A 25,241-nucleotide genomic window follows, 5' to 3' on the forward strand; every position below is an offset into this window, starting at 1 on the left:
TCAGAGTGATGAAAGTGTATGCTTGTTCAAAGGCTCAGGGCTGCAGGGTGGGGAGGTCACAGGGGAAATTTCTATGAAGTCAAGAGTCAAAATTATTCTTAAACCTTCATCCTCATAACTACAAGACAAAACTGTCTTCAGTATCTCTTTGGTTTTGGCTGTGATCTCTTTTCCTCAGAGCCATGAAAGAAAAGTATGGGGAAAAAAGTAGAGGTAGGGAAAGCAGTAAGTGACTTGGAGTTTCTCATTTTCTTTTTTTGATGCATTCTTTTTCTAGGTAGATGTGTATGTGTGTGTGTGTGTAAGTGTATGTGTTCAAAAATGTTTATTTGAATGTATACATAATGGAGCTCCTCTCTGCCTTTGTTGCACTGGTTCTGTTTGTCGAGAAGTGCAAATGCAAGATTAGCCCTTACCGAATGCTTACATTTTCCTGACCCATTTTCAGAGAAAGACATTGAGGCCTAGAGTGTTATCTAAGTCCATTGTTCAAGGTTATTAGGTGGCTAGTTGCCAAAGTTGGATTTAAAACTAGGTCTTTCCTGAAGCCAACCTCTGCTTTATATCACAAAAGCTCTGCAGGCCACCTGGGCTGGGGCCCCAAGGGATCCCCTACCAGCTTTGGCATTAATGTGGGCATAACTGAGCTAATACTCTGTGTTGTTCCAGGGCTGCTAATTTAACCTGGGACCATCTCCATTGGTTCTGACTGCAGAAGGGTCTTCGCCTTGACCCTGACGAATGGTCTTTTCCCTCTTGATTCCCTATTTCCTCATTCATAAAGCTGTGAACACGCTTGCCCCAAATACATAGATGGCTCTCTGCCAATTTAGCACCACGTGGCACTTTGGGGTAATTTTTTTCCTTTACGACTTTATAAAGCTGAGTGTAAAATGGGAGTGTCTTCATAAACGTGTAAGCATCTTTAGTGAAGGTAATTTATAGAATTTAAATGCTCCTCTCAGGCAGTTTAAAGCCAAATTCCTCAGTGGTGGGGGGTTGGGTCTGAGAAATGGGAAACTGCTCTGTTTCAGGGTTCATACTCAACAATAAAAAAAATTAAATGCCTCAAAAGTGCAATATTCTCAGACATTCTCTCTGAATTTCAGAGATGACAAGGAAGACAAAAATTGCATGCTTTTTTTCTTTCCCTCCCTCCTCCCTCCCTTGCTGCTGTCCCCTGGGGCCTGGCAGCCACACCCCAGGTTTCTGGGGTGACTCAGCCCATGGTGGCACAGTGCTGGGCACAACACAGCAGTTCCTCAAGTGCCCTTGGCCAGCAGTTTCCCACCCAGCCCTTCCCTTGGGAGCGCACCTTGGGGACAGTGTGGTGAGTGTGAAAAGCCTGAATTGAGCAACACTGCTGGGTTGTGCAACCACCTGGCTGCCCTCCTGGCACAGGGCTGAGGAGCCCTGGGCACAACCAAAGCCTGCAATGCAGTTCCCATGTGAAGGTTTTCTTGTTTTGTTTTGGGTTTGAGCTGTTTTTCTGTTTCTGTTTTCTATCCCACCATTGTTTTAGCATCTGTTTTGTTTTCCACAATGATGAGACAGCCCGAAGTTCTCCCTTTTCTCTGTTCTCAGATGAGCCAAGTGGCATATGAACAGTAGATATTTAGCACCTCCCAAGGGAGCACTTTCTCTTCACTTCTCACCTATGGCTTTGGGACCTCAAGACCCTCCTTTTCCCTTGCCCCACAACAAGAACTACACCCCAAACATCCTAAACCTTCTTTGGATGTGCTGACCCAGTTTTTTAGAAAATTGTGCATGGCTGACACCACTGTAGCCTTCAGAGCAAGAGATCAGGAGCTGTGTAAAACAGAACCGATGTAGCAGAGAGCACTTACTAGGTGATTATGTGGTGCCCAGCACCCACCTCACTTCATTCTCATGGCAGTCCTGAGCCAAGTACTACAACTGTCTTCCCATTTTGTAGAGGAGAAAACTGACGCTCAGATTCTGTAATATCTCCAAGGCCAGTGTAAGTGGTATGCCAGGGTGGTCACCCTGGACAATGCCATGTGTACATCACAGTCCTCATGGAGCAGAAGCTCAGCTTTCCAGATCTCCCACAATGGAAAAGAAAGAAGTGCTTCAGACTGGCCTCCAGGCAAGGTGTGGTGGACTTCCATACCTGAAATAGCTCTGCACTTGAGCTATTTCCAGGATAAGGCAGGACCCACTGCAATAATAAACTCCCAAAGTGCTTGTGGCTTAGCTTAGCGAGGGCTCAGTGCTCACTGAGGTGGAATCTAAGGTGGAAGGCCATGCCAGATGGAGAGGGCAGGTGTCCTTGCTTCCTGACAGTCCCTGCTGATCAGTCTCTGAGTCAGCCTATGCCTGGGCACTAGGCATGTGAAGAAAGAAGTCACCAGATAATTCTGCTCTCCATCTTCCAAGTCATCTCCACCTAACCATGTTCTTAAGGACTGAGTGTGTCTTCCTGAAATTCATAAGTTGAAGCCCTAACTCTCAAAATTGGGGTGAGATAAGGGCATGAGGGTGGGGTCCTGGCCTGATAGGGCAGTGTCTTTATAAGAAGAAAGCAGCCAGGGAGCAGTGTGCCTCATGCCTGTAATCCTAACTACTTGGGAGGCTGAGATCCTGAGAACTGAGGTTTGAGGCAAATAGTTCTTAAGACTCCACCTCCAAAATAATCATAGGTTTGGCAAGTGTGAAGCCCTGAGTTCAAAACCTCAACACCCCTACTCCTCCCTCAAAAAAAAGAGAGCGAGACAGCCGAGAACTAACTCACTTGTGCTCTTTCTCTGCAGTTATAAGGACACAATAAGACCGGGGCCATCTGCAAGCCAGGAAGAGCTCCTTCGTCAGGAACCAAACTGGTTGCCACCTTGACTATGGAATTCCCAGCCTCCACAGCCTCCACAATAGTGAGAAAATAAAGCTCATTGTTTAAGCCATCCAGACTGTGGGATTTTGTTATGATGGTCAGCGTTGACTAATACACACATTTTCCCAGCTAAGGCCTGAGGCATGGAGCAAGAAAAGCCATCTGCAGTGGCCTGTCTGAAGTCCTTGCCCACAAAATGCAAGTGCCTGTTTCAATGGTTGCTGTTTTCAGGGTTGTTTCAGAAACCATAGATAACCTAAGCACACTGCTATAGTTTGGATTTTTTTTTTTTTGGCAGCACTGGGATTTGAACTCAGAGCCTCACGCTTGCTAGGCTGGCTCTCTACCATGGGAGCCACCACAATAGTTCATTTGTGTGATGGGTTTTTTCAAGATAGGGTCTCAGAACTATTTGCCTGAGCTGGCCTTGAGCCAAGAATCTCCTGCTCTCTGCCTCCTGAGTAGCTAGGATTATAGGCATGAGCCACCGGTGCCTGGTGTATAGTTTGGATCTTGAGTGAACCTCAAAGAGCTGTATGGTAAAGGCTTGTTCCCCTCCCCCCCGCCCCCTGTATCACACTATTCAGAGTTGGTGGAGCCTTAAAGAAATGGAGCCTAGTGTCATTGGTAATGTGCCCTTAAGGGCATAGTGGGACTCTGTCCCCTTTCTCTTTCTCTTGTTCGCTTCCGGCTAGTGAAATGAGTGGTTTTGCTGCTCCATGTGCTCTCACCATGTTGTGCTGTCAACCCTTCATGGACTAGAATTTCCAAAAGTCTGAACCCAAATTACCCTTTTCTCTTAACAAGTTAATAGCTTCAGGTATTTTGTTACAGTGTTGGAAGCTGACTAATACACACATAATAGATTTTCACTGCCACAAGGTATAACTCATTTGTTCAACAAATATTTATGGAACACATAGTAGAAGCTGCACCCTATTCTGGCATTTATCAGTGAGCAAAAGAAAATAAAACTTCTGACCTTACAGTGCTTATATATTCTACAAGGATAATAATTGCTATTAAAAATAGTTTAAAGTATGTTTTCCTAGTGATAGAAGTAATACATCCTTACTCTCAGTAAGATTTGAGAAATACAAAATGAACTTAAAACAAAAAACTATTATAAAAAATTATTATAAAAAATTATAATAATGCAGAAATAATGCAGTATCTTATAGTTCTCTTCTTTCTCTTTCTGTCTGTCTCTCTCTCCAAACTAGATTCACATTATGTATTCAGTATTTAGTTTTCCACTGCTTTGTTTCACTTATTGCGAATTTTTTCTCATATCAGTACAAGATGATTTTAATAGTGTCAGATTGTTCTGGTCTGGGTACCATTTATTTACCCTTTCTGCAGTATTGTACATTGCAATTGATTCCTGTTTTCGACTGTATAAGCAATGTCTTGAAGAACAACTTTGCACGTGAATCTTCAGTTGCGTCTCTGATTAGGTCCGTAGGATATAATCGGAGAAGTGGGCTTGCCGGTTCACAGGGAAAGCGAATGTCCAAGTTCTGGATAAATGTTGCCAGATTGGAAGGGAGCTATGCTCACCACTAAACCACCAACGCAGTATTGCCAGATTGCTTTCCAGAACGTTGGCTTCAGTTGACAGTCTCCTTGTGTTTTATGAAATGTGTCTCTGGTATTAGAGTGTTTCTAATCTTGGCCAGTTTATTACATTAAAGAAGGGCATTTTGTTTGTTTTAAGTTTGGTTCACTGCTTAGGTTGCTTAATAATTATCAGACTTTGCCCAAACCTGAGGATTTTAATCTTGACTCTGGCATCTGCTGACAAAATCTGCCACTCTGTAGCCTCTGTTTTCTTCTCGTTCTAATGTTGATATTTATTCTGACTTTTTGGGTTCTTGAAAGGATTAAATATCTTCAATTTATGTGTTCAACACTGTGCCTGTCACAGAGCAAATAAATAGTAGCTATTATTACAGAGGTGACAGTTAAAAAACATTGACACATGAATAGTGCCAGTTTTTTCCCCTTCCTCTGGGTGTTACAGAAAATACTGCTTTTACTTTGTTATCAGGAAACACAAGGAGACACAGTGGCCAGGGGCAGACCACCCAGCGCCCAGTGGCTAATGACACATGGATCATCCATGGCTTACTACAAGTAGGCCACTGATGGTGGGGCTCAGCTGAGTGGTTCTGCCTCAGGTTGTGGGCTGCCTGGCTCCAGGGAGTGAGTGGGTTCAGGTGTGCTCCATCTTGGTTCCTGTTGATGGATCCCCAAATACCCAGGGCATGGTCTCACAGAAGATCACTGGAGCATAGTAGGCCAAGACAAAACCCTGAAGCCAATTTAAGGCCTGTGCACCTGTTAGATCTGCTAATGATCCATTGGCCAAAGCAAGTCACATGGTTCAGTCCAATACTAGTGGGCAGGGAGGTCTCCTGTCACAGTGGGGGGGGGGGGCAGGAAGTCACTATTTGTGGAACAAATGATCCTAATAAGCGTTTCCGGTAATTTTCCAAAAGAGGGTACTCAACAGGGCCGTGTAAGAAAGCCGAGAGAAACAAGTGATTCTGAGGCATGTTGGGTAAGTGTGAGATTTTACAAATCAGATTCCTCTTAATTTCTGAAAGACTCCAGTTAAGAACTCCCTGTGAATTACTGTCATCAGTTTGGGCTGGGCTTTATTAAAATACTAGCTCCCCTTGGGACGGGTCTTATGGCCATAATTGCTTTGAGAGGGCTGAGTAAGAGGCAATACTCTCTTGTCTGCCACAACTCGACACAGCTCTTCCTCTTGAAGTAATTTAGATCTTTCGAGCACTTTCTTTTTCTTCCACACGATAGCAAGTTCCTAATTGTGATTCATCAAGCAGAGGCATAACCTTTGCAGGAAATGTGTCAGATATCCCACTGCTATCTCATTTAAAGTGGGCCAGAGGCCAAGCCGGAGAAAGTTGTCCAAGAGGGGTGGTAGCGAGGATGATGAGAGCCACCAGCTGGGTCTCAGTCATGACTCACAAGCTCCAAATTCACTTATAGAACCTTCCAGTGAAATCAAATTGATGGTGAGCTCAGAGTGCAGCCCTATCAGATGTTGTCTAAAGAGCCTCAAGGGAGGAAAAGTGTCATTTTTGAGGTGCTTTCATTTTCTCTCCTCTCTCTCTCTTTTGGTTGTACTGGTGTTTGAACTCAGGGCTTCATGCTTGCTAGGCAGGCTCTCTACCACTTGAGCCACTCCACCAGCCCTTTTTTGTGATGGGTATTTTAGAGATAGGGTCTGTCGAACTATTTGCCTGGGCTGGCTTCGAACCACAATCCTCCTGATCTCTGCCTCCTGAGTAACTAGGATTACAGGTGTAAGCACCAGAGCCCAGCCTTAATTCTCTCCCGTGAAAAGCTTCCCTTCCTGGCCTCCTTAAAGAACACATACTTGGGACCTAGACAGAAGACTGCCAGCTCTGATCTCTGGGTTTGTTCTGCTCTACAGACGACTGGAACATCACACACAAAACACTGCCCCACATCTCCAAGACTACGCTGCTTTGGTAATAAATCCATTCCAATTTTTGGTTATTTTTCCCCACTCCAAATGTACAGATGATGTGGGTTTGTCAGCTCTGCTCGTCTCCCTAAACGTCATCTGACTTTCTCACTCATCCAAAACATTTTGGTTTTAGTTCAGAGAAAGCGATGTTCTCAACTTCTTAAATATCCAAGCCAAGAAAAATCAAAGTGTAAGAATTGGACTACACATCTGGTCCTCAGCCTTCCTCCAGAGGTGGCAAGGAGCACTGGTGACTCGGTATCTGTCTGGTTTTCACTGGAATAATGACCGACAATGGGCTTTTAAAAATACAAGTATGTCTGGTGTTTTGAAGGAAACAGTTGTCTGTAATTCTGCCTTGAATCATTTCCAAATGTTTTTTCAAGAATTTTTTAAAACCTCTGGTTAGATTGGCTGCCTCTTTTTTTTTTTCATTTATTTATGTTTTTGGTAGTACTGGGATTTGAACTCAGGGCCTCACTCTTACCAGGCAGATGCTCTACCACTTGAGCCACTCTACCAGCCATTGTTTTTTTTTTTGTTTATTCATATGTGCATACAATGTTTGGGTCATTTCTCTCCCCTGCCCCTCCCCAACTCCTCCCTTTCCCCTTGCCCCCTTTCCTCCCCCCAACCCCCTCACTTCCAGGCAGAAACTGTTTTGCCCTTATCTCTAATTTTGTTGAAGAGAGAGTATAAGCAATAATAATAAGGACCAAGGGTTTTTGCTAGTTGAGATAAGGATAGCTACACAGGGAGATTCCTTGCATTGCTTTCACGTACATATGTGTTACATTCGAAGCTGGTTCTTCTCGAACTAACCTTTTCTCTAGTTCCTGGTCCCCTTCTCCTATTGGCCTCTGTCACTTTAAAGTTTCTGCATTAGTTCCTTTGCATTGAGGACATCAAATACTATCATGTTTTTTGGGTGTCTTACCTATCCTTATACCTCCCTTGTGTGCTCTCGCTTTATCATGTGACCAAAGTCCAATTCCCTTGTTGTGTTTGCCCTTGATCTAATGTCCGAATATGAGGGAGAACATATGACTTTTGGTCTTTTGGGCCAGGCTAACCTCACTCAGAATGATGTTCTCCAATTCCATCCATTTACCAGCAAATGATAACATTTCGTTCTTCTTCATGGCTGCATAAAATTCCATTGTGTATAGATACCACATTTTCTTAATCCATTTGTCAGTGGTGGGGCCTCTTGGCTGTTTCCATAACTTGGCTATTGTGAATAGTGCCACAATAAACATGGGTGTGCAGATGCCTCTGGAGTAACCTGTGTCACAGTCTTTTGGGTATATCCCCAAGAGTGGTATTGCTGGATCATATGGCAGATCTCCACATTTTTTTTCCAGAGTGGCTGTACTCATTTGCATTCCCACCAGCAGTGTAAGAGGGTTCCTTCCCACCACCCCCCACCCCCGCCCCCCACCATCCTCGCCAACACCTGGTGGTGGTGGTGTTGCTAATGATGGCTATTCTAACGGGTGAGGTGCAATCTTAGTGTGGTTTTGATTTGCAGCCATTGTTTTGTGATGGGTTTTTTTTAGATAGGGTCTTGTTAACTATTTGCCCCAGGCTGGCTTTGAACTGCGAACCTCCTGATCTCTGCCTCTGGAGTAGCGAGGATCACAGGCATGAGCCACTGGTGCCTGACTGGCTTCCTCTTTATTTCCACACAAAGAGCAGATGTGCGCATGAAAACTTCCCTAACTTTCTCTCTCACTCCTACCCTGTCCCCAGAAGTTGGGCTTTTGCTTGTTTCTTTTCTGAAGTCCCAGTATAGGCAATATTTTTAGCACGATTTAAATGTTAGCCTCAGGATTTGGACAACAAAGGTTGAATCTTCACCCTCACCTTCAATAAAGCACTTTGACTCGCCATGTCTATTTCTTCTGCTGAAAGTGAGGGAAATCCCAGGAGTGACCCATGGATTGTGACCTACCTGCTGATTGGTGGCACCTACCTGGATGCCACCTCAGTCTGGCTGGGTCCCACCTCCAGTGCCCACTGGGTCACTCAGCTCTTCTGCCTTAGGGTCTTATCTGAGTGGGGCAACTGGGAAAGTCCTGAGAATTAACACTCTACCAGCGGGGGACAGAGTTCATGGACAACTGTCTCCCTCACCTAATTCAGAGGGATGATTTGAGGTGTGGTCTACACAGATCCCAGATGGTCCACATCAGGATCAAGTCTCAGATGCCTGTACCATTAACTGACTCAAAAAATGTATCTCTCATTATTTTTCTCCTGCCATTTCCCTACCATCTCCATACCCTCACTTCTGCTCCCAGTGAGCTATCTGCACCCAAGTTCTTGCCTCAAGTTCTGCTCAGGGGAACCCCTAATGAGAAAACACTCAGTAAATATTTTGCTCTTATTATTTTTTGATGGTAGAACTTCTTTATTCCTAGAAAGACCAATTTTGGAAACAAAATTCAAAATATTTTATTTAGAGCCATGAGTAGTAGTTCATTCCTGTAATCCCAGCTCCTTGGGAGGCAGAGATTGGGGAGGGTCATGGTTTAAGGCCAGCCAGCACAAAAGGTTATTGAGACCCCCATCTCAACAAATAAGCTAGGCAAAGTGGGGCATGCTTACAATCCCAACCATGTTGGAGGCATAGGTAGAGGATTGAGGTCTGAGGCTTGCATTGGGGCAAAAACCCTACACAAAAATAACTACAGCAAAAAAGGGCTGGTGACAGAGCACTTGTCTAAGCAGGCAGACAGCTTCCCTCGTTGACTTACATGTTCAGTAAATCCCATGAAATTGGACTGACCTCTTGAGCTGGCAGGGGACAGGATCAGCCTCACCTCTTAGCACCCAGAATAGGGCTAGGAAGTACTAGGGCACTTGCTAGGGAAGTACTAGGGAAGATTAGGGCACCCAGATGTGTGTGGGAACTACTAAATGAAGATTTCATTTACACATGAATGATGTGTGGACAGAAGGGGTGCTGAGACCTTCAACACTTGCTGCCCAAGTCCTCCCACCAGGGGCTCCGATTGCTATCTCTTTCCTTCTCTATCTGAACTAAGCTGTACATACCAGTTGTATTAATCCATTTTGCATTACTAAAACAAAATACCCAAGGCTGGGTAACTTTATAAAGAAGTTTATTTCAGTTCACAGTTCTGGAGGTACAAGGCCAGGGGCCACACATGGTGATGTCCTTCTTGCTGGTAGTCCCAAGGTGATACAGGGCATGACACAACAAGGGACAGGGAGCACGTGCATAGGTGTGTCTCCTCCAGTTTCTCCCTCTCCTTACAAAGCCACCAGTAGTCAATCAGGGGTGCACCACCCTGATGACATTTTTTGCCTAATCATCCATCCCACAGGCCCCAGCTTTAAACACCACAGTCAGGCTAAGTTCCACCCTCTTCACACTTCCCCATGGGCTTGAACTCTGCTGACATGAGCTGGGGAGGCATCAACGGTATCAAAGCCATAACACCAGTCTGCAGAGCCAGAAGATTCTTTCACAGGGGGTAGTGTGGTTACACTATCAATCTGTTACCACTGTGACAGGTGCTGCATAAGGAACTGTTGAGTGGGGGCTGGCAGAGTGGCTCAAATGACAGAGCGACTGCCTAGCAAGCATGAGGCCCACCAAAAAAAAAACAAAGAATAAAAAATAAAGAATTGTTGAGTAAATGAAGAATGAAAGGAATGCTAGTTATTTGCTATTTTCTAGTAGCTGCAATCAGAAATATCCAAGAGGCAGGCCATCAACCAATGGGCACCTGGCCCCCTACTGTAGTAGGCTTTGATTCCTAAATAGTCACTGAATCACAGGTGCTCTGGAGGCCTAGGGGAGAAGCAGGGCAGCTAGGGTGATGCAGGAGGAATCAGGGTCTCAGCCCTGTTTACCAACTGGTCCAGAAGTGTTTTATTATTTTGACAGTTGAATGGTGGTGTCTGTGCTGGCTGAATGTCAGGCAGATTGTCTGAATTGGCTCTAGATCCTCGAAATTCTTATGTAAATCCCCTTGTTCCCCAAAACCAGCATTTGCAGGAGGGCTGGAAGGGATGCAATGCAGGCTCTGCTCATCCAGTGACCACAGAACTTTTTCCTCCACAGAGCAAAGCCAACTGGCCCAGACCAGTCAGGATCAATCTTGACTTTGGTCTCACTGGTGCTGCATTGTGAGACATGAGCCAACTGGCCTACGTGGCCAGCCTCTTGGCTACCATGGCCTGGTCTCTTCCACCTCAGAAATTTTCCTTGCAATTACTCTGGATTTTCGCTGTGATCAGGTTCATGGTTATGTGTTGGGACTTGATAATCACTGGATGAGTTGGCATAACCTAGTGGATGAACTCCACTAGGAAGGAGGCAAATGGCCTCCTTCTGATTCTCTTTTAAATTCCATCCCTCCCCTGCCTTGGCCAGGAGGCCACCAGCTTTGCCAAGGTGGCTTTATTATGTGTATCCTGGAGCAGAATCTCTATTGTGTAAGTAGCTGTGTTTCCTGGAATTATTATTTCTGCTAGGATTGGTGTTGATGTCTGGCTACCTATTATTTTTGCTGCTGAAGTATTTCAATCCTTCTTTTCAACATTTCATGAAGCTTTGTGAAAACACTCAAAGACAGACTCCTAAGCCTACAAGCTGTAGCACATAGAAATCAGTTACAGATGAAAATCAGATCATGGAAGTCTTCCTGGAAGAATTGTGCAAAGAGTAGGCATTGTCAACAGTAATGATGGTTATAAGTAGTGAGGAGCTTTTTTCAGGCTCCGTGGTTTGCTAAGCTCTACTTCATTAAGTCCTCACAACTTGCCTGGCTTTTCACCTTCATTTAATACTTGATTCAGAAAAGGTAAGTAACTTGCCAAAGGACACACAGCTGTGAAGAATGGTCAGACATTAAGTTTGACTCCACAATCTTTGTTTGTAACCATTATATAAATCTGTTCATACTATGTTCCCGCTCAAACCTGACTGTCAGTGACTTTTCGCTCATAGGGTAGTTTAGTTTAGTCACTAAACTCCTTAACATGCCCACAAATCTCCAGCCTGCTCCTCTGGTTTCATGTTCTCTGTCTCCACCCCTCTAATCACAGCCTCAGCAGCAGCTCATGATGAAGATACTCAGATAAGAAGTCTGAACTTGCCCTCTGGGCAACAGGGAGTTATGGAGGGTTTAAGAAGCTTGAGGGGGAGCAAGACAAGCTCTGAGAAGGCTAGTTAAGAGGAGTTCGAAGCAACCGAGGCACATGAGAGTCTGAGTAAGAGGGAGACAGAGGGAAGGAGAGGGGTGGATTGAGAGCAAGAGACACCAATAGGTCAAATCTTGGTGACTGATGGTGGTGGGGAGTCCAGGGTAGAAATGAGTGCAGACTTCTAGTCAGATTTCTATAAATAGCTATTTTGAGGAGTTGCTATGAATGCCTGAAGAAGTAAGCCATAATACCCATAATTCTATTGTGTTTTTATTATATGAATATTGAAAGGACCTGAAAATTGTAAAATAGTTTCCCTTCCTTGTCCCTTTTGTGTACTTCCACTCTGGGTGTGGCAGTTTGCTGAAAGTTTTGCAAAAAATACATGCCCCTCCCCTCTCCTAAACTGAACTCAAACCCACACGAGGTCAGTCCAGATTAGGCAATCACACAGCACCTGGAATTAAGCTTTTAAACAGTACACTCAATCAAGTCCAAAGAACCTAGCTTGAAATGAAGAGTTGTTTAAAAGGAGTAGGCTGAGGTATACAGAGAAAACCACCTTAAATTATTAAAGCAGAGTTCGCACAGTGCAGGGGAAATGTTCCCATAATGTCAGATTAAAAAATGTAAATTTATTTACCTTCCACCTGGGTTTTTCGAGTGCTCTTATTAAGATCTACTGCCTACCTATTTGTTTATGAATGAGTTGGTTGCTTGGAGGAAGGGACACTGGACTCATTCTTTGGTATTTGTCACTAACTAAGTATCTCTTAAGACTTCTGGCTTGTTAGTTAATTACTGTATAAATGTCTCCACTGAAAATGGAGATCTTATTATTCAGCTCATGTTCTTAATTCAAAGTGCTACAGGCTCATGTTTCTCTAAAAAAAATGTTTTTTTTTCTTCCCAATTCATTTTATCCACCCCACAAATGTACCCCTGTGGTACATTTGTAATCCAGAAATGATGACATTAAAATCACTTTAATATTAATGGACTTTGATATGTACAATCTAAGGTCGAGAGGTCTTTGAGGCAGAATTAGTCTGAGAGAAACTGGGAAGGAAAAAAAACATCCTTCTAATTCAGTGAACTTTAAGGAGACTGGGAATCTCAAAGGTCACATGATGACTCAGAAAATAAGAGATGACCTCCATCAGTGCTGTTCCAGAGAAAGGAATACATGGAGAGCCCCACATGTAAGCCACCTAGTGAAATCTAAACTTTCCTAGCAGCCACATCAAAACGGCAAAAAGAAACCTGTTGTGTTAATTTGAACATAATTTTATTTAGGTCTATGTATTCAAATATTATATTCCAATATGTGATCAATGTAACTACTGTTGAATTTGTTCACATTCTTTTTTTTTTTGCATTCAATCTTTGAATCCAATTTGCATGTTAGCTTTAGAGCATATCACCATTCAGAAGAACCACAGCTCAAACACTCAACGCAGCCAGATGTAACTCTGGGCTACATATTAGATACTGCAGGTCTATGTGGTCCAGTGACAGCTTCCCTCTGTGATGAAACAGAACACAAGCATGTTGATACCTTGAATGAATCCACTTGTTTTCTTTCTAATGGGGAACTGGCCAAATGTTTCTTTTGATAAACTGCAGGTTAACTCCTTTTTCAAATAATTGTCTCTTGTTTCAGGACTGGTCACAGGTGAGAAATCACCCCTTTAAGGAACTAGATAGCTTCATTCAGAGCAATAAAACTGAGGCAATAAAATAAATAACAAAGTACACTTTTAAAAAGTGAGGGGTAAAAATCTCATCATTTTAGATGGTGCAAAATTTTCATTAATAATATCAGCAGAACTCTCCTCTGCAAGCATGTGACTATATTAAGCATGAATTACAAGAGTTCTGTTGGTTGCCAGTAGTATTAGTCTGACAACTAAACAAACAAACAAACAAAATATATGTGGTTGCTCTGGGATGACTTTAATTCTAGGTGGGAGAACTCTCATGCTCAGAATTTTTTTGGGGTACAGACTACAACAATTAGATCATTCACACAACTTTTCTGAGTTGAGTTATATATACAATAAATCACGTTCTGTTTCTTGTCCTCTGCATCTTTAGGATTCTAGCCTGAAACCTAGTAAACTCAGTGTCTTTTAAGCTGCAAATACATTGTTTTATGAATGAGAATCATTTTTGCTGCAGTAGGTACGTGGTTTGAAAGATTCATATGGGAATCTTTGAAATCAGAAGGATCTGGCTTCAAATCTGTTATCGAGGCAGACACTTCACCTCCCAACTCTGAGCCTCAGACTCCCCGCATGTGTAAAAGAGATACAATATTTATCTCAGGGATTGTTGTGAAGACTAATATAATCCTAAGTACACAATGCCTAAAACAGACATTCGTAAGGACAGTTCCTTAGGCTAGTTGGTAAGTAAGATTCAATCACAGTAAGTGTTCTTGGATTCAGTGTCTGTTGTGAGACTTTGTGTTACCTGTTGTTATGTAACAAATTACTTGTGGCTGAAAAAAAAAATGAACCTATATAATTCCTGGGTTAGGAAACTGGACATGGTTTAGTTGGGTGCATTTGCCTTAAGGTCTCTTGTGAAGCTGTCATCATGACTTCTGCCAGGGCTGTGGTCTCATCTGAAGGTTTGACTGGGAAAGATTGGTTTTCAAGTTTACTTATGTGGTTGCTGGCAAGATTCAGTTCTCTGTGGGATGTTGGACTGAGGGCTATAGTTCTTCACTGGTTGTTGGCTGGAAGCCTTTACAGTTCTTTTCCACATGAACTTTTCCATAGAGCAGTTTAGAACATGGTAACAGCCAGGTGTGTGTGTGGTGGGGGTGTGGGGGGTGGGGAATGTGGACAGTAAAGCACCTACACTAAATCATTCCCAGAGTTGAAGTGCATGTGCACAAAGGAACCCAAGGAAACAAGAAGACAGCCCTGGGTGGGTCCATTGTCTTCCCATAGTCCTAATATTTGGGGGCAAATGAGCAGGCACAGGAGAAATTACTTGTCTTCTTTGGCATCATTACCAAAGGTAAGGGGCCTCTTCCCTTTATGCTTTTTGGAAAAATGCCTATACCCACAAAACACTGGAAATTTTGCATACATATTTTTTAGGGGCTTTAAAACTCCCTGAAACTCATGGGATGGTCTTTGTAGTGTCCATGGATCCCAGGAGAAAACAGGAGAATGCTAAGGCTTCTGGAGAATTTATTTATATTTTCCACACTTGACCATCTACTTTGTAAAATGGAAATTTTTTGCTGAATTCTCCATCATTATCACATTTTCTTGTTACCTTGAAACATCATTAATATTTTTACATTTTGACCTGATCCACTTTAGCCTTCATGTGTTCAGTTTAGAGCAGGCAATTAAAAAGTAATGACATTGAGTCTCAGCAATCTTGAGGCTGGATGGAATGCACACAGGTCTGATGCAGGCATCCCTTCAAAAACCCACTCACAAATAATCAGTCCCAGTACCCACACCCCTGCTTACAGTAAATGTCACACTCTTTGGGGGTAGGCAGCTCTATAAGTAGGATGCAGTTCTATAAATTTTGACAAATGTGGACAGTCCCCCAACTACTATATTAAAGATGTCAAACAGCCCCATTGTCCTTTGTTCTAGCTCCTCCCCAAATTGGTAACTCCTGTTCTGGTTTCAGGTCCCCAAATTTTGTGTCTCTCCCCACTCGTCTTATAAATGAAATAATACAAGAATGGGGCTCTTTGGAGCTGAATTCTTTCTTTTAGCATGCTTTGGGGATTCATCCTTACGGTTGCATTAAGCGATCTATTACAATTTGTTTATCCATTCGCCAGTTAATGGACAGTTGAGTTGTTGTTTTTCAGCTTTTGACAGTTACAGTATTTGCATAGTTTTCTTTTCTTTTCTTTTTTTTTTTTTTGAGGCTGGGGCGTTGTTCTACGCATGCTTCAATCATATAACCCCTCTGGGACCACTCACCAGCTGTGTCTGCCCTGGAGCAGCTGGGTTTTTTGCATCTAGGTGTGTCTGCCTTTGCATTTACATTCCTTTTCTGCAAATTGGGGACCAAACTTTCTGTGGGTCAAAGTGAGTACCAGGCAGACAAAATAACTCACGTGGCTAACTCGGGGTCCGTGGGGGCGTTAGTGTCTCTATTCCACCTGCGCCTCAGGGACCATCAGCCTCTGGATCGCTCCCCAACTTGTCAGAAATTCTCTCTCCAACCCTGTGTCAGATGTGCCCGGGCAGAGCCAGTATTTTAACACAGTCTGCGAGTGTGTCTGATGCATCTTAAAGTTTGAGAAGCACTGATTGTATTCCACAGTCGCTACTAAAAATAAACTACCTATTTTCTCATAAGCACTGGCTGCTCTTTGTTCCAACTTTCTTTTTCCTCCCTGGAGTACTACTCCTTTCGTAGTTCAGGAAAGAGCTCAAGGTGCGGTCCACGAAGGTGGTGAGCGCCGCATCCTCGGAGGATGGAGGCGGGAGGAGGAGGAATCGGGGACAACCCGGAGGCAGATCACCGAGCCCGGGTGGTTTCGAGGTCCTGGGAGGGAGAGGGAGGCCGGAAGGCCGGATCCTCTGCGCTCCCCTCGGCAGCTCCTCGGAGCTGGGACTCCGGGACTGAGCGCAGGCGGCGACGCGCAGCCAGGCGCTTGCAAAACTTGGCGGAGCAGAGCCTGGCCGGGCCGGGCCGGGCCGGGCCGGGCGGGCGGGCGGGCGAGGGCGGGGGAGGGCGGGCGAGAGGGCGGGGCCGGCGCAGAGGGGCGGGGTCAGCGCTGAGGCCGCGGGGGCAGCGACGGCGCCGGGCAGCGGAGCTGCGGCCACGCCATGTGGCTGCTGGGGCCGCTGTGCCTGCTGCTGAGCAGCGCCGCGGGTGAGTGGGGGGCGCGCAGCGAAGTTCTCGGGGCGCGGGGCACCGTGGCTGGCTTCGATCGCCCCCTCCCCGCGCGTGGGCCGCGGCTGCGGGCGTGGGTGTGCACGGAGGGCGGACCCCGGCGCCGGGCTGGCCGGGACCCCGCGAGGGGCCGCGGCGGGGTGCGCGCCGTGCTATTGTGTGGGCGAGCGCGCCGGTGGCGGTGTTGTGTGTGTGCGCGGGCGGGGCTTTGTGTGCAGCCCGGGTCTGGGGAGCCCGGCCACTGCCCCGATTGGGCGTAGCTCGTGTATCTGAGTGTGTCCAGTATGGGGGGAACTGAGCAGGGGAGGGGCAGAGAGAGAACGCTCCCTGTGCTCGTCTTCCCGGATGCCTGGGCGCTCCCAGCCTCGCCAGCTTACCTAGGCTCTCTGGCCCAGTGTCTGGCGTGGACGCTCAAGCTTCAGTTTCCCCACTTGCAGCGCGCACGGGACAAGTAGCATCGCCGCTTCCTTCCATTCTTGCCTGGGACTGTGTTTGGTTTGGGCATAGTGAGATGGAGCATGGCTGACATGGGGATTATTAGTTTTCTCCACTGATCCTGCGAGCAGAACCCTTATTTCAGCGTGCGTCCAGATCTGCGGGTGCCGGGTAGCTGGAGAGGACCAGGGACTTCATTGACCGCCATCAGCCTGGGCATCACATACAACGCATGCATCCTGGGAGTCGGAGAGCCCAGCCTTCTTCCTTTCCCAGACCGCGTGCTGTTCCCTGGAACTTTTCTGCTGATGTGGGCACGCTCCGAATTCCAGCCTGGAGCCCTTCCTCTCTGCCCCTGCCTGTCCGACACAGCTGTCAGCTACCCCTCCTTGGCTGAGTCGCTCTTGGCCCCCTGATGTTTATTTCTGGGCAGCCGATGCCCAGAAAGTGGGTGACAGGGCCCAGTGAACTTTCTTCAGCAGAAACTTGTTTGCCTGGCGTTTGTGCCATCCACATGTCTAATTTATGTTTTATTCTCCAAAACGCTTCTAGCAACTTGCCTCCCGAAGTGTCTCTAGTGGTTTGTTTGGTGGGGAAGTTCACACACTTTATTCTGTGCTGTCCCTTGCGGAGGCCGCTGCTTTTAAAGGACACCCCCCCACCCCATCTCCAATTCTGAGCATCCTCAAAATCCACTGGCCAGCCCCTCCCCGATGACATCATCCCCACTTCTCTAAGATTTCATTTAAGTATCGTGGGTTTGCTGGGTTTGCAGCGAGGGGCTAGGCTCTCTTGTAGGTTCAGGTCTGGTCCATTTGCTATTTCCCCTGTCCACCACCCTGCGGTGAGAGTTCCAAGAGGCTACTGGGCAGCAGTGAGCAGGTGTGAAGTATTTGAGGGCTGTCAGAACAGGCCCATTTTTAGGACATCTTAGCTATGAAGACCTGCCTGGATTCACACACACTCAACTCACATAGCTCTGAATTGTCCCCAGATAACATCCAAGAAAGATAGTCTGGAGGCTGATTTTGTGTGTGTCCAGCTGCTGGTGGGCCAGTGGACATTCATGGCATCTCTCAGTCCTAGTGGGTTGCTCAAGTTGAGTCTCTCAAAAGTTGTAGGGTTAGTCCTATCTCTCCCTGGTGAGCAATGGTTATTTAGTATTATGTATAGATGTAACATGGGCCTAACAAGCAAAATTGTCATAATGAGGGAGGGGAGGAACAGGTCATGTCCCTGATGGAACTTGGTCATTATCCCTGGTGTTTGGGTTGCCTATATGGTTGCTATGCTAGAAACCTCTAGGTGGGCTGGAGTGTGTACATTTTCATGTTACATGAAGTGTCATTCTCTCTTAAGCATGAATCCCATTTGACCCAAATGTTGTTGCAAACAGGGCTGGTCAGTTTTTCTAATTCTGGAGTTCACAGCCTGACCTTTACCCTTCTATCCCATATTCCACACCTCAGTCCTCTTCTGGAAAGTTGATAAAACAAGAGCCAATATAAAAAGCCAGAACTTCAGATTTCTGCCTCCTCTTGATAGTCTGTGAACGAACACGACCTGGGGGTCAGAGTTTGAGCCCTAGTCCCATTCAAAGTTCTTTGTCGTTCAGGAAGTGTCTCAGACACCTTATGTGTGCTTTTTTCTTCCTTTGTTTTTTATTGTTTATGTTAGGGAAGTGAAGCATTGATTTTGGCTGTTGTTATTTTTTAATGTATCCTGCTAGAGGATCAGCCCATGTCACAGCTGTCTGGCCATTGGGTGGACCCGGTGGATTTAAACACATGAGTCTTGGGTCAGTAGTAATGGTGGCCATGCTGGATGGTGGGTGGTCAGTCTTCTTCCCTCCTGAGCTGGACTCCCTGGCTTTCTCTGCCTGTCAGTGAAAGTGTACCATTTTCCCTTGTGTCCTCCCAGGAGTTGTGGGTGTTGATTGACCTTTTCTCCTGGAAATATCTGCTTCATGGCGTGAGGGTGGGTTGTATTTATTTTGTAACTAGCTGAGTAGCTGAGCACAACCCAGCGTAGCCCAGCCCTGGTAGATGAGGCTGTGCATGGAAGTACAAATAAACATACCTTGTTGCTATTCATCTTCAAAGAGATGTGACTGGGGCTGCCACCTGGGGTGTAAGCTGTTTTTTCCCGACAGCCCACTAGGCCACGTACCTCTATATGAGTGGGGGAGGACAGGGTGGCTGATTCTGGGCCCTGGACACAGGGTTAGATAACTTTTGGCCAAAGTTGTCAGAATAAATTGACACTGGACTTGTATTGTCACTTTTGTAAAGTAGTTTAGAGAATCTGGGGGATTAGGAACACTTACGGTTCAATAATTTTGCATGGAAGACTTGGGTGCCCTTCTTACCTTGCCCATTTGCAGAGGTGGAGGAGGGGAGGCAACTCAAGATTTGTGGTATCTCCTGTGGGTGGGGTGTTTCCCGTGCCATGGATAACACATGAGCTCCTTAACTTTTTCCAAGGAGATCACGTGGCAGAATGTCATTTTTTGGTTTGGGAATGATCAGTAACTCCCAGGACACCATGGTAAGGGTTGACGCCTAGATTCTGACTCAGGCCTCTCCTGGTCCCTACCTGGGCTTCTCCCACTGTCCCCAGCTTCCTGTGCAGTGTGTTATGCCTCTCCTCCCAGGTGCTTTTGTGAACTAACACAGTCCATGAGATTGTCCCATCAACACCCTCCTCCCCAAACTGCTTTTTGTGGTCCCTGGTCCCTGCTGTGAATATATTCGACAGAGGCATCAGGATATGTGGGTGTTCATGGTGTATAGAGTAAGTCTTGACCCTTGAGTGAAGATGGTGGTTTGTCACAATAACCCTGGTTTTTTTGCTGTGTACATGGGGGGAAGCTCGGTGGAAGGACGCTGCAGGCCAAGGCTCTATTGCTTGACCTAAGTGGTATGAACCCCTTGAGGGCATCTATTTTTATTCATTAAGCTCTGTATTTATATTTTCCCCCTTTACTTACATGTTTATTTTATCTTATAAGTAAAAATTAAGAGACGTTATATGCCATGGATGCATCTTGGAGTGAGGGAACTGTTTTTAGCTATGGGACAGCCCCAGGGACAAATCTATTTTTGGTTGTTGAGTTTTCTTCTTTGCTCTCCACCCCCCTGTCCTTTTTTTTTTTCTGGTGGAGATATTTTGGAACTGCTTGGGCCATCCTAACTGCAGTTTGTAGGGTTTTTTTTTGGCCAGTGCCTCTATCTGACAACTAGGGAGATACTGTTTTAAAAGATGGTGCCTCCTGTGTGTGTGTGTGTGTGTGTGTGTGTGTGTGTGTGTGTGCGCGCGCGCGCGTATGCCTCTTCTTCCATGTTAATGGTCATAAAAGAATCTGCTCACTTGGAGGCTGGAGAGTATCTTTAAAAATTTGTTGGGAGAGCAGCCAGGTACTTTGAAGATGTAACATTTGCTTGATGTTTAAATTATTTGGCATACTCAGTTGGCTCTGGTGTCAGGGTAGCCACATAGAAGGACAGCAAATGCCTAATTGAGGTAGGATTGCGTGTGTTTCCATGGGTATCTACAGGAATGGGGTGAGTGTAGTGCAGGGTTTCTCAGCAGTGGTGCTGTTGACATTTTGGACTGGATAGTTTTTTGTTGTGGGGGACTGTCCTATGCATTGCTGAAGCATCCCTGGTTCTGGACATGACAACCAAAAAATGTCTCTAGACGCGACCACCTTGACCCTGGTTGAGAATCCCTTGTCTAGTGGGAGTAAGCCCACTCAACATGGCCCAGATATTATTTTGTTGTCATTTCAAATTAAAAACATTACCAAAATAGTTATGCTCATTATACAGAATTCAAACACAGTAGAAGAAATGAGAGTGAAACATTAAACTCGTTCTTTGCCTTTTACATTTGTCTTCCTTTCCCTAAGTAACTACTTCTTTAAAAAACTATTATTATTATTATTATTTGTGATACTGGGGTTTGAATTCAGGGCCTGTGCTTGCAAGGCAAGTGCTCTACCACTTGAGCCACATCTCTGGCCCTTTTTGTTCTGGGTTTTTTTTTTGAGATAAGGTTTCAACTTTTTATATGGGCTGGCCTAGACCGCGATCCTCCTAACCTGTAGCTGAGATGATAGATAGGTGTGCACCCACCATGCCCATCTTTTTCTGTTGACACGGGGGTCTTTCCAACTTCTGCCCAGGCTGGCCTGGAACTGTGATCCTCCCGATTTCTGCCTCCTTAGCTAGGATTGCAGGTGTCAGCCACTGTGGCCAGCTTAAATAACTACTACTAACTGTCTGGTATATATCAGTTTAGCTGAAGATGGATTTATATGTTAATACACATGTATACACAGAGCTCATGTCTGTTTATAGATGTAGCTTTTTTCCATCAAGTACTGTATTTTATTAGTTCTACTTTGAACCACACAATGGGTCACCTGCTCCTGTTGGTGGCAGTTTCTGTACCTTTGCTTGCATTACTTGGCTTATGGAAAGCACTCCCTTTGCCCTTGTCTCAGAAACACATGGGGGTACAGCCTTAGCTATTTTGGGAGTCTCTTCAAGTGCTTGGCTCTTGCCAAGAAAATAGGGAATTGTAGTCATTTTTTGGTGATAGATATTTGCTTCACTAGTACCAAGTTTAGGCTATTTCCCTGCCTGATTGTGTGCACAATAACTTTTCATTGCAGTGGCATACTTTATTGTCACCTTTTAAAAGACATTCTAAATAGCAGGCGCAGTCACCCTGCTCAGTACCAACAGGGTGCAGAACTTGAGAAAGTGGCAGCAAATGAGCATCTGTAACCAAGTTCATCCAGGGCTAACAACTTCTGCTTGGTGTGTGCTGGCAGAAGATTCCACCGGCCATTCACACATCCTGGTGTCTAAGATGCTGCAATACCAAAGATGTGTCGTCTTAGCTGTTTTTCTTCTAGCTCTTATGTATCTAGTCATGCTTTAAGACGTCCTTCCAGCGTATGCAGTTTATGCAGGCAGGTGGCTTGCTCTTCCATTTTATAGATGAGGAAACTAAAGGTGAAATCATTGTCCCAACCCTTCAGCCAGTGAGACAGTTTTCAGAAATGGCACTTGGGTCTGTGCTCCTAACCATGGACTCTGTTGCTTTGTTGTTTAATTTGTTGTAAGAAGGAAGTGCACTGCCTAGCTTGTGCTAGGAAATTGCACCGTTGGATGGTCATGGCAACACTGACTCCATGCTTGTTGTGTTAGGGAGAATGATCTGTTAGGAGCATCTAGAGTGCCTGGACCCCAGGTTGTATTCCAGTGAAAATTTTATTCTTTGGTAGATCAAAGCTGACATTCTGCCATTCCTCTGGGGAGGTGAGAGAGAAACCTTATCATCATGGGTGCTTAAATTGGCCTTTGTAGAAGCTTGATTTGTTAAAAGAAATAATAACAATAAACAGTTATTTTAGCAGCTTTAAACTTGCCTTTGAATACATTAAAGGTGGAGAGAATTGTCTTCCCCTTTGATGGAAATATTCTATTGGAATACTAATAAAAAGCAATTTCTCTTTGGTCAGTGTGTCCTTTGAATAATGCTTGGTGACAGGGATAAGAACCTACTGTTAAAAAAGTCCTAAAATAGATTTTTTTTTGAACAAAAATAGAATGCTGATAATAACGCCTGATATACAAAGAAATTTTATAAAATTACTTTCTGACCCTGAATGTTAACTTATATGGTTCATGTATAGGAGAATTTTTTTGAACTGATGATTGATGTTATTTACTGTGACAACTAAAATTTTAATGTAATGCTTTAGAAAGATGCTAGAAATTGTTAGCCCTGTGATACCTCAAGGCAAAAAGCTCCTGTGGGTGTTGGAGCCTTGAGGAAAAACTATTATTCTGGGTTTGTAACGTGTTCATCATCATTGGCAGACCAGCATGAATGTTAGGATGCTAAACTCTCGCTCCCCAGATCTCTTCAGAGAACTGAGAACCAGACTCTTCTTTTAATGAATCATCAGGGTACCAAGAGATCGGGGATAAATTGAGTGAATTCACTGGTGTCCAAATCCAACTGTGATTTTTAACAAATAGTTCACTGTGTAGCTGAGGCTGTCTCTGTCCTGGAGAGCAGCCACAGAGAGGGTGGGCCTCCATTTAGCTTACTCTGGAACAGGCCTGCAGCATCCAGGAGCTGCAGGGATGTGGAGCTTATGAATAACTTGATTTAGAAGACTTGCAAACCCAAGGTGCTAGTGGTCTAGATGGCAGTGGGACACTTGTGTATGTGTTGGTAGAGAGAAATTAAGGCATAAAGGGTGTTTAAATTTGTTGCATTAGGAATCCCTGTTCATTATTGTAAGGGCCAGTGATGTTAGCTTTGAGGATGTCAGGAGAGTGTCGTCTTTGATGGCATTACTGGAGCATTTTCCTTCAGCATTAGCCTTGAATTAGAGCAGTGTTCTCTGGGAGTTATTAAACTAATTGGAAATGGCTGAAAAACAAGCCCTAGTCACACTTGTAGTTCCATGGTCAGTTTGATGCCTTCCAATTGGTTTGAAAAGTTCTAAATTTAACTTTTTTTTTAATTATAAAAATAAAATGAGGGAGTTTGGGAAAGATGGAAGAGTGATTCACAACATAGGGTATTCATGTCATCAGAACTAAAGCCATAAAAATGGTTGATGCTAAGGGAAACCAGAACAGAACTGAATAAGGTGTTTCAAAAGCAGGTTTGTAAAAACATCTTTATAAGTTTGTAATTAAACAGTATGATACTAGCAGCTGAGCCCAGTTGGCAGGAACCAGGGGAAGCAGATCTGGAAAGAATTGATGATAGCTGCTGGAAAAGAGATAAAATTGGAAAGAATGACCTTGGCATCAGGAATAGTCTTATTTATGAAAGGTACATGCAATCCTTTGTTACTGAGAAACTACAAACATGGGTGGACGCATGAAAGGCAGCATTCCCCAAATTCATTTATGTTACCCAAGGCAGTGATCATGACCGTACAAGAAAAGCTAGTGGATATTGATAATATAAAGTTGTTCATTATTTTGAATAACAAACATTCCAGAACAATCAGAGGAATGGTCAATTAGAATATATATTCGGAGAAGGGCGAACCACCCAGAATTGATGGGATAACATCAGCATCTTTTGGAAGTACCCGTAAAGTGTGACTTGGCAACAGTCCTGAGCAGAACAAAGTTCCATGAGGCAACTGGTGCCCCTCATGTTCTTTGATGTTTGCCCCACTTGCTTCAGTGCTGAGCATAGAGTCAGCTATGTAGTAGGGTTTCCTATGAGTCACCTAGACGAAGTAATGGAGAGGGTCACTCCAGGTATTTAACTATCACTTTGAAGAAGATCAGGAGTTGAGGGGACAGTCAGACAAAGGCATGATGAATGAAGTTTACCTGACCCAAGCTAACTTTGCCTTTTAATGACAAATTATTTCTCCTCCAGAACTTGGAACAGTCTCATTGATCTTCAAAGACCTACAAAGATCTGTACAAGACACAACCTTGGCTTAAAAAGACAAAGAAAAAGAGGCCTCGGAGAGGGAAATGGATTATAGTAATTTCAAATCAGATGATAATTTAGACACACGCATTATGAGATTAGTGTGTGGCAGAGAAAAAGTTTCTGACAGGTTAATGAAAACTGCTCTGCGTCTTAATTCCACTTGAAGGGAGTTTACATAGTTGAATGAATGGGAGCACTTACTAAGAGAAAAAAAATGAAAGTTCTGTGTTATAAAATATTGGTGTTAAAAATGGTAAATAGTAAGAAACATCTTCTTCTGGTCTAGTTTAAAGGAAATAAAAATTTGCTGGTGAAGCCACATAAATGATTCCAGGAAGGAAGTCTATCAATAAATATAATCTTAGAGGGAATATGAATCTTAGAGGGTGATATGGATACAGCAATTAGAAGACTAAATGTAAAACAAAACGTCACTAACTCTTATTTACAAAAAACATCACCCATCTGCTCCTTATGGGAGACATAGTGAAAACCAGGAGATAGAAACAGAGAGCAAGGTTAGGAAATACAATCCATTATACAAGAGGCTCCTTTTATGGTATCAGATAAGTAATTTCCTAGCATTAAGCATTAAGATGTATAAACAAGGTCATTGCAACTGGCAGAAGGCTCATTAAGCCACAGCTAGCTGATCCATTAAGAAAACATGAAAGTGTTGAAAGTTCTTCAAGTATAAAGATAGCTAGTGCTTGGCAGGTTAAAATATTTAGAGAAAACAGATTTATATTTAAAAAAAAAATAAGTCTGTGGGACTAAGAAGCGTAGGTAGCTAAAGGGCCAGTGGTGGGTGGTGAGGGAGAGGGGTGAGACTGACCAGTTCCTCTGGGAGCTCTCAGCAGCCCCCAC

At 44.4% G+C, this 25,241-nt stretch overlaps 1 protein-coding gene across 5 annotated transcripts in view; it reads left to right on the forward strand.

Annotated features, from left to right (window-relative positions):
- Positions 1-16,320: 16,320 nt before the first annotated feature.
- Positions 16,321-25,241, forward strand: part of Ldlrad3 (low density lipoprotein receptor class A domain containing 3) — a 241,972-nt gene continuing 233,051 nt past the window's right edge. For 3 of the 5 annotated variants that reach the window (XM_074044577.1, XM_020187044.2, XM_074044588.1), the window contains exon 1: positions 16,321-16,427. In XM_074044577.1, the coding sequence (XP_073900678.1) occupies positions 16,382-16,427 (46 nt within the window). In that variant the 5' untranslated portion in view covers positions 16,321-16,381. The remainder of the gene's footprint in view (positions 16,428-25,241) is intronic. The other 2 variants (XM_074044595.1, XM_074044598.1) reach the window with 1 other exon arrangement.

The sequence above is a fragment of the Castor canadensis genome, chromosome 1 (assembly GCF_047511655.1).
Source record: "Castor canadensis chromosome 1, mCasCan1.hap1v2, whole genome shotgun sequence".
NCBI lineage: Eukaryota > Metazoa > Chordata > Mammalia > Rodentia > Castoridae > Castor > Castor canadensis.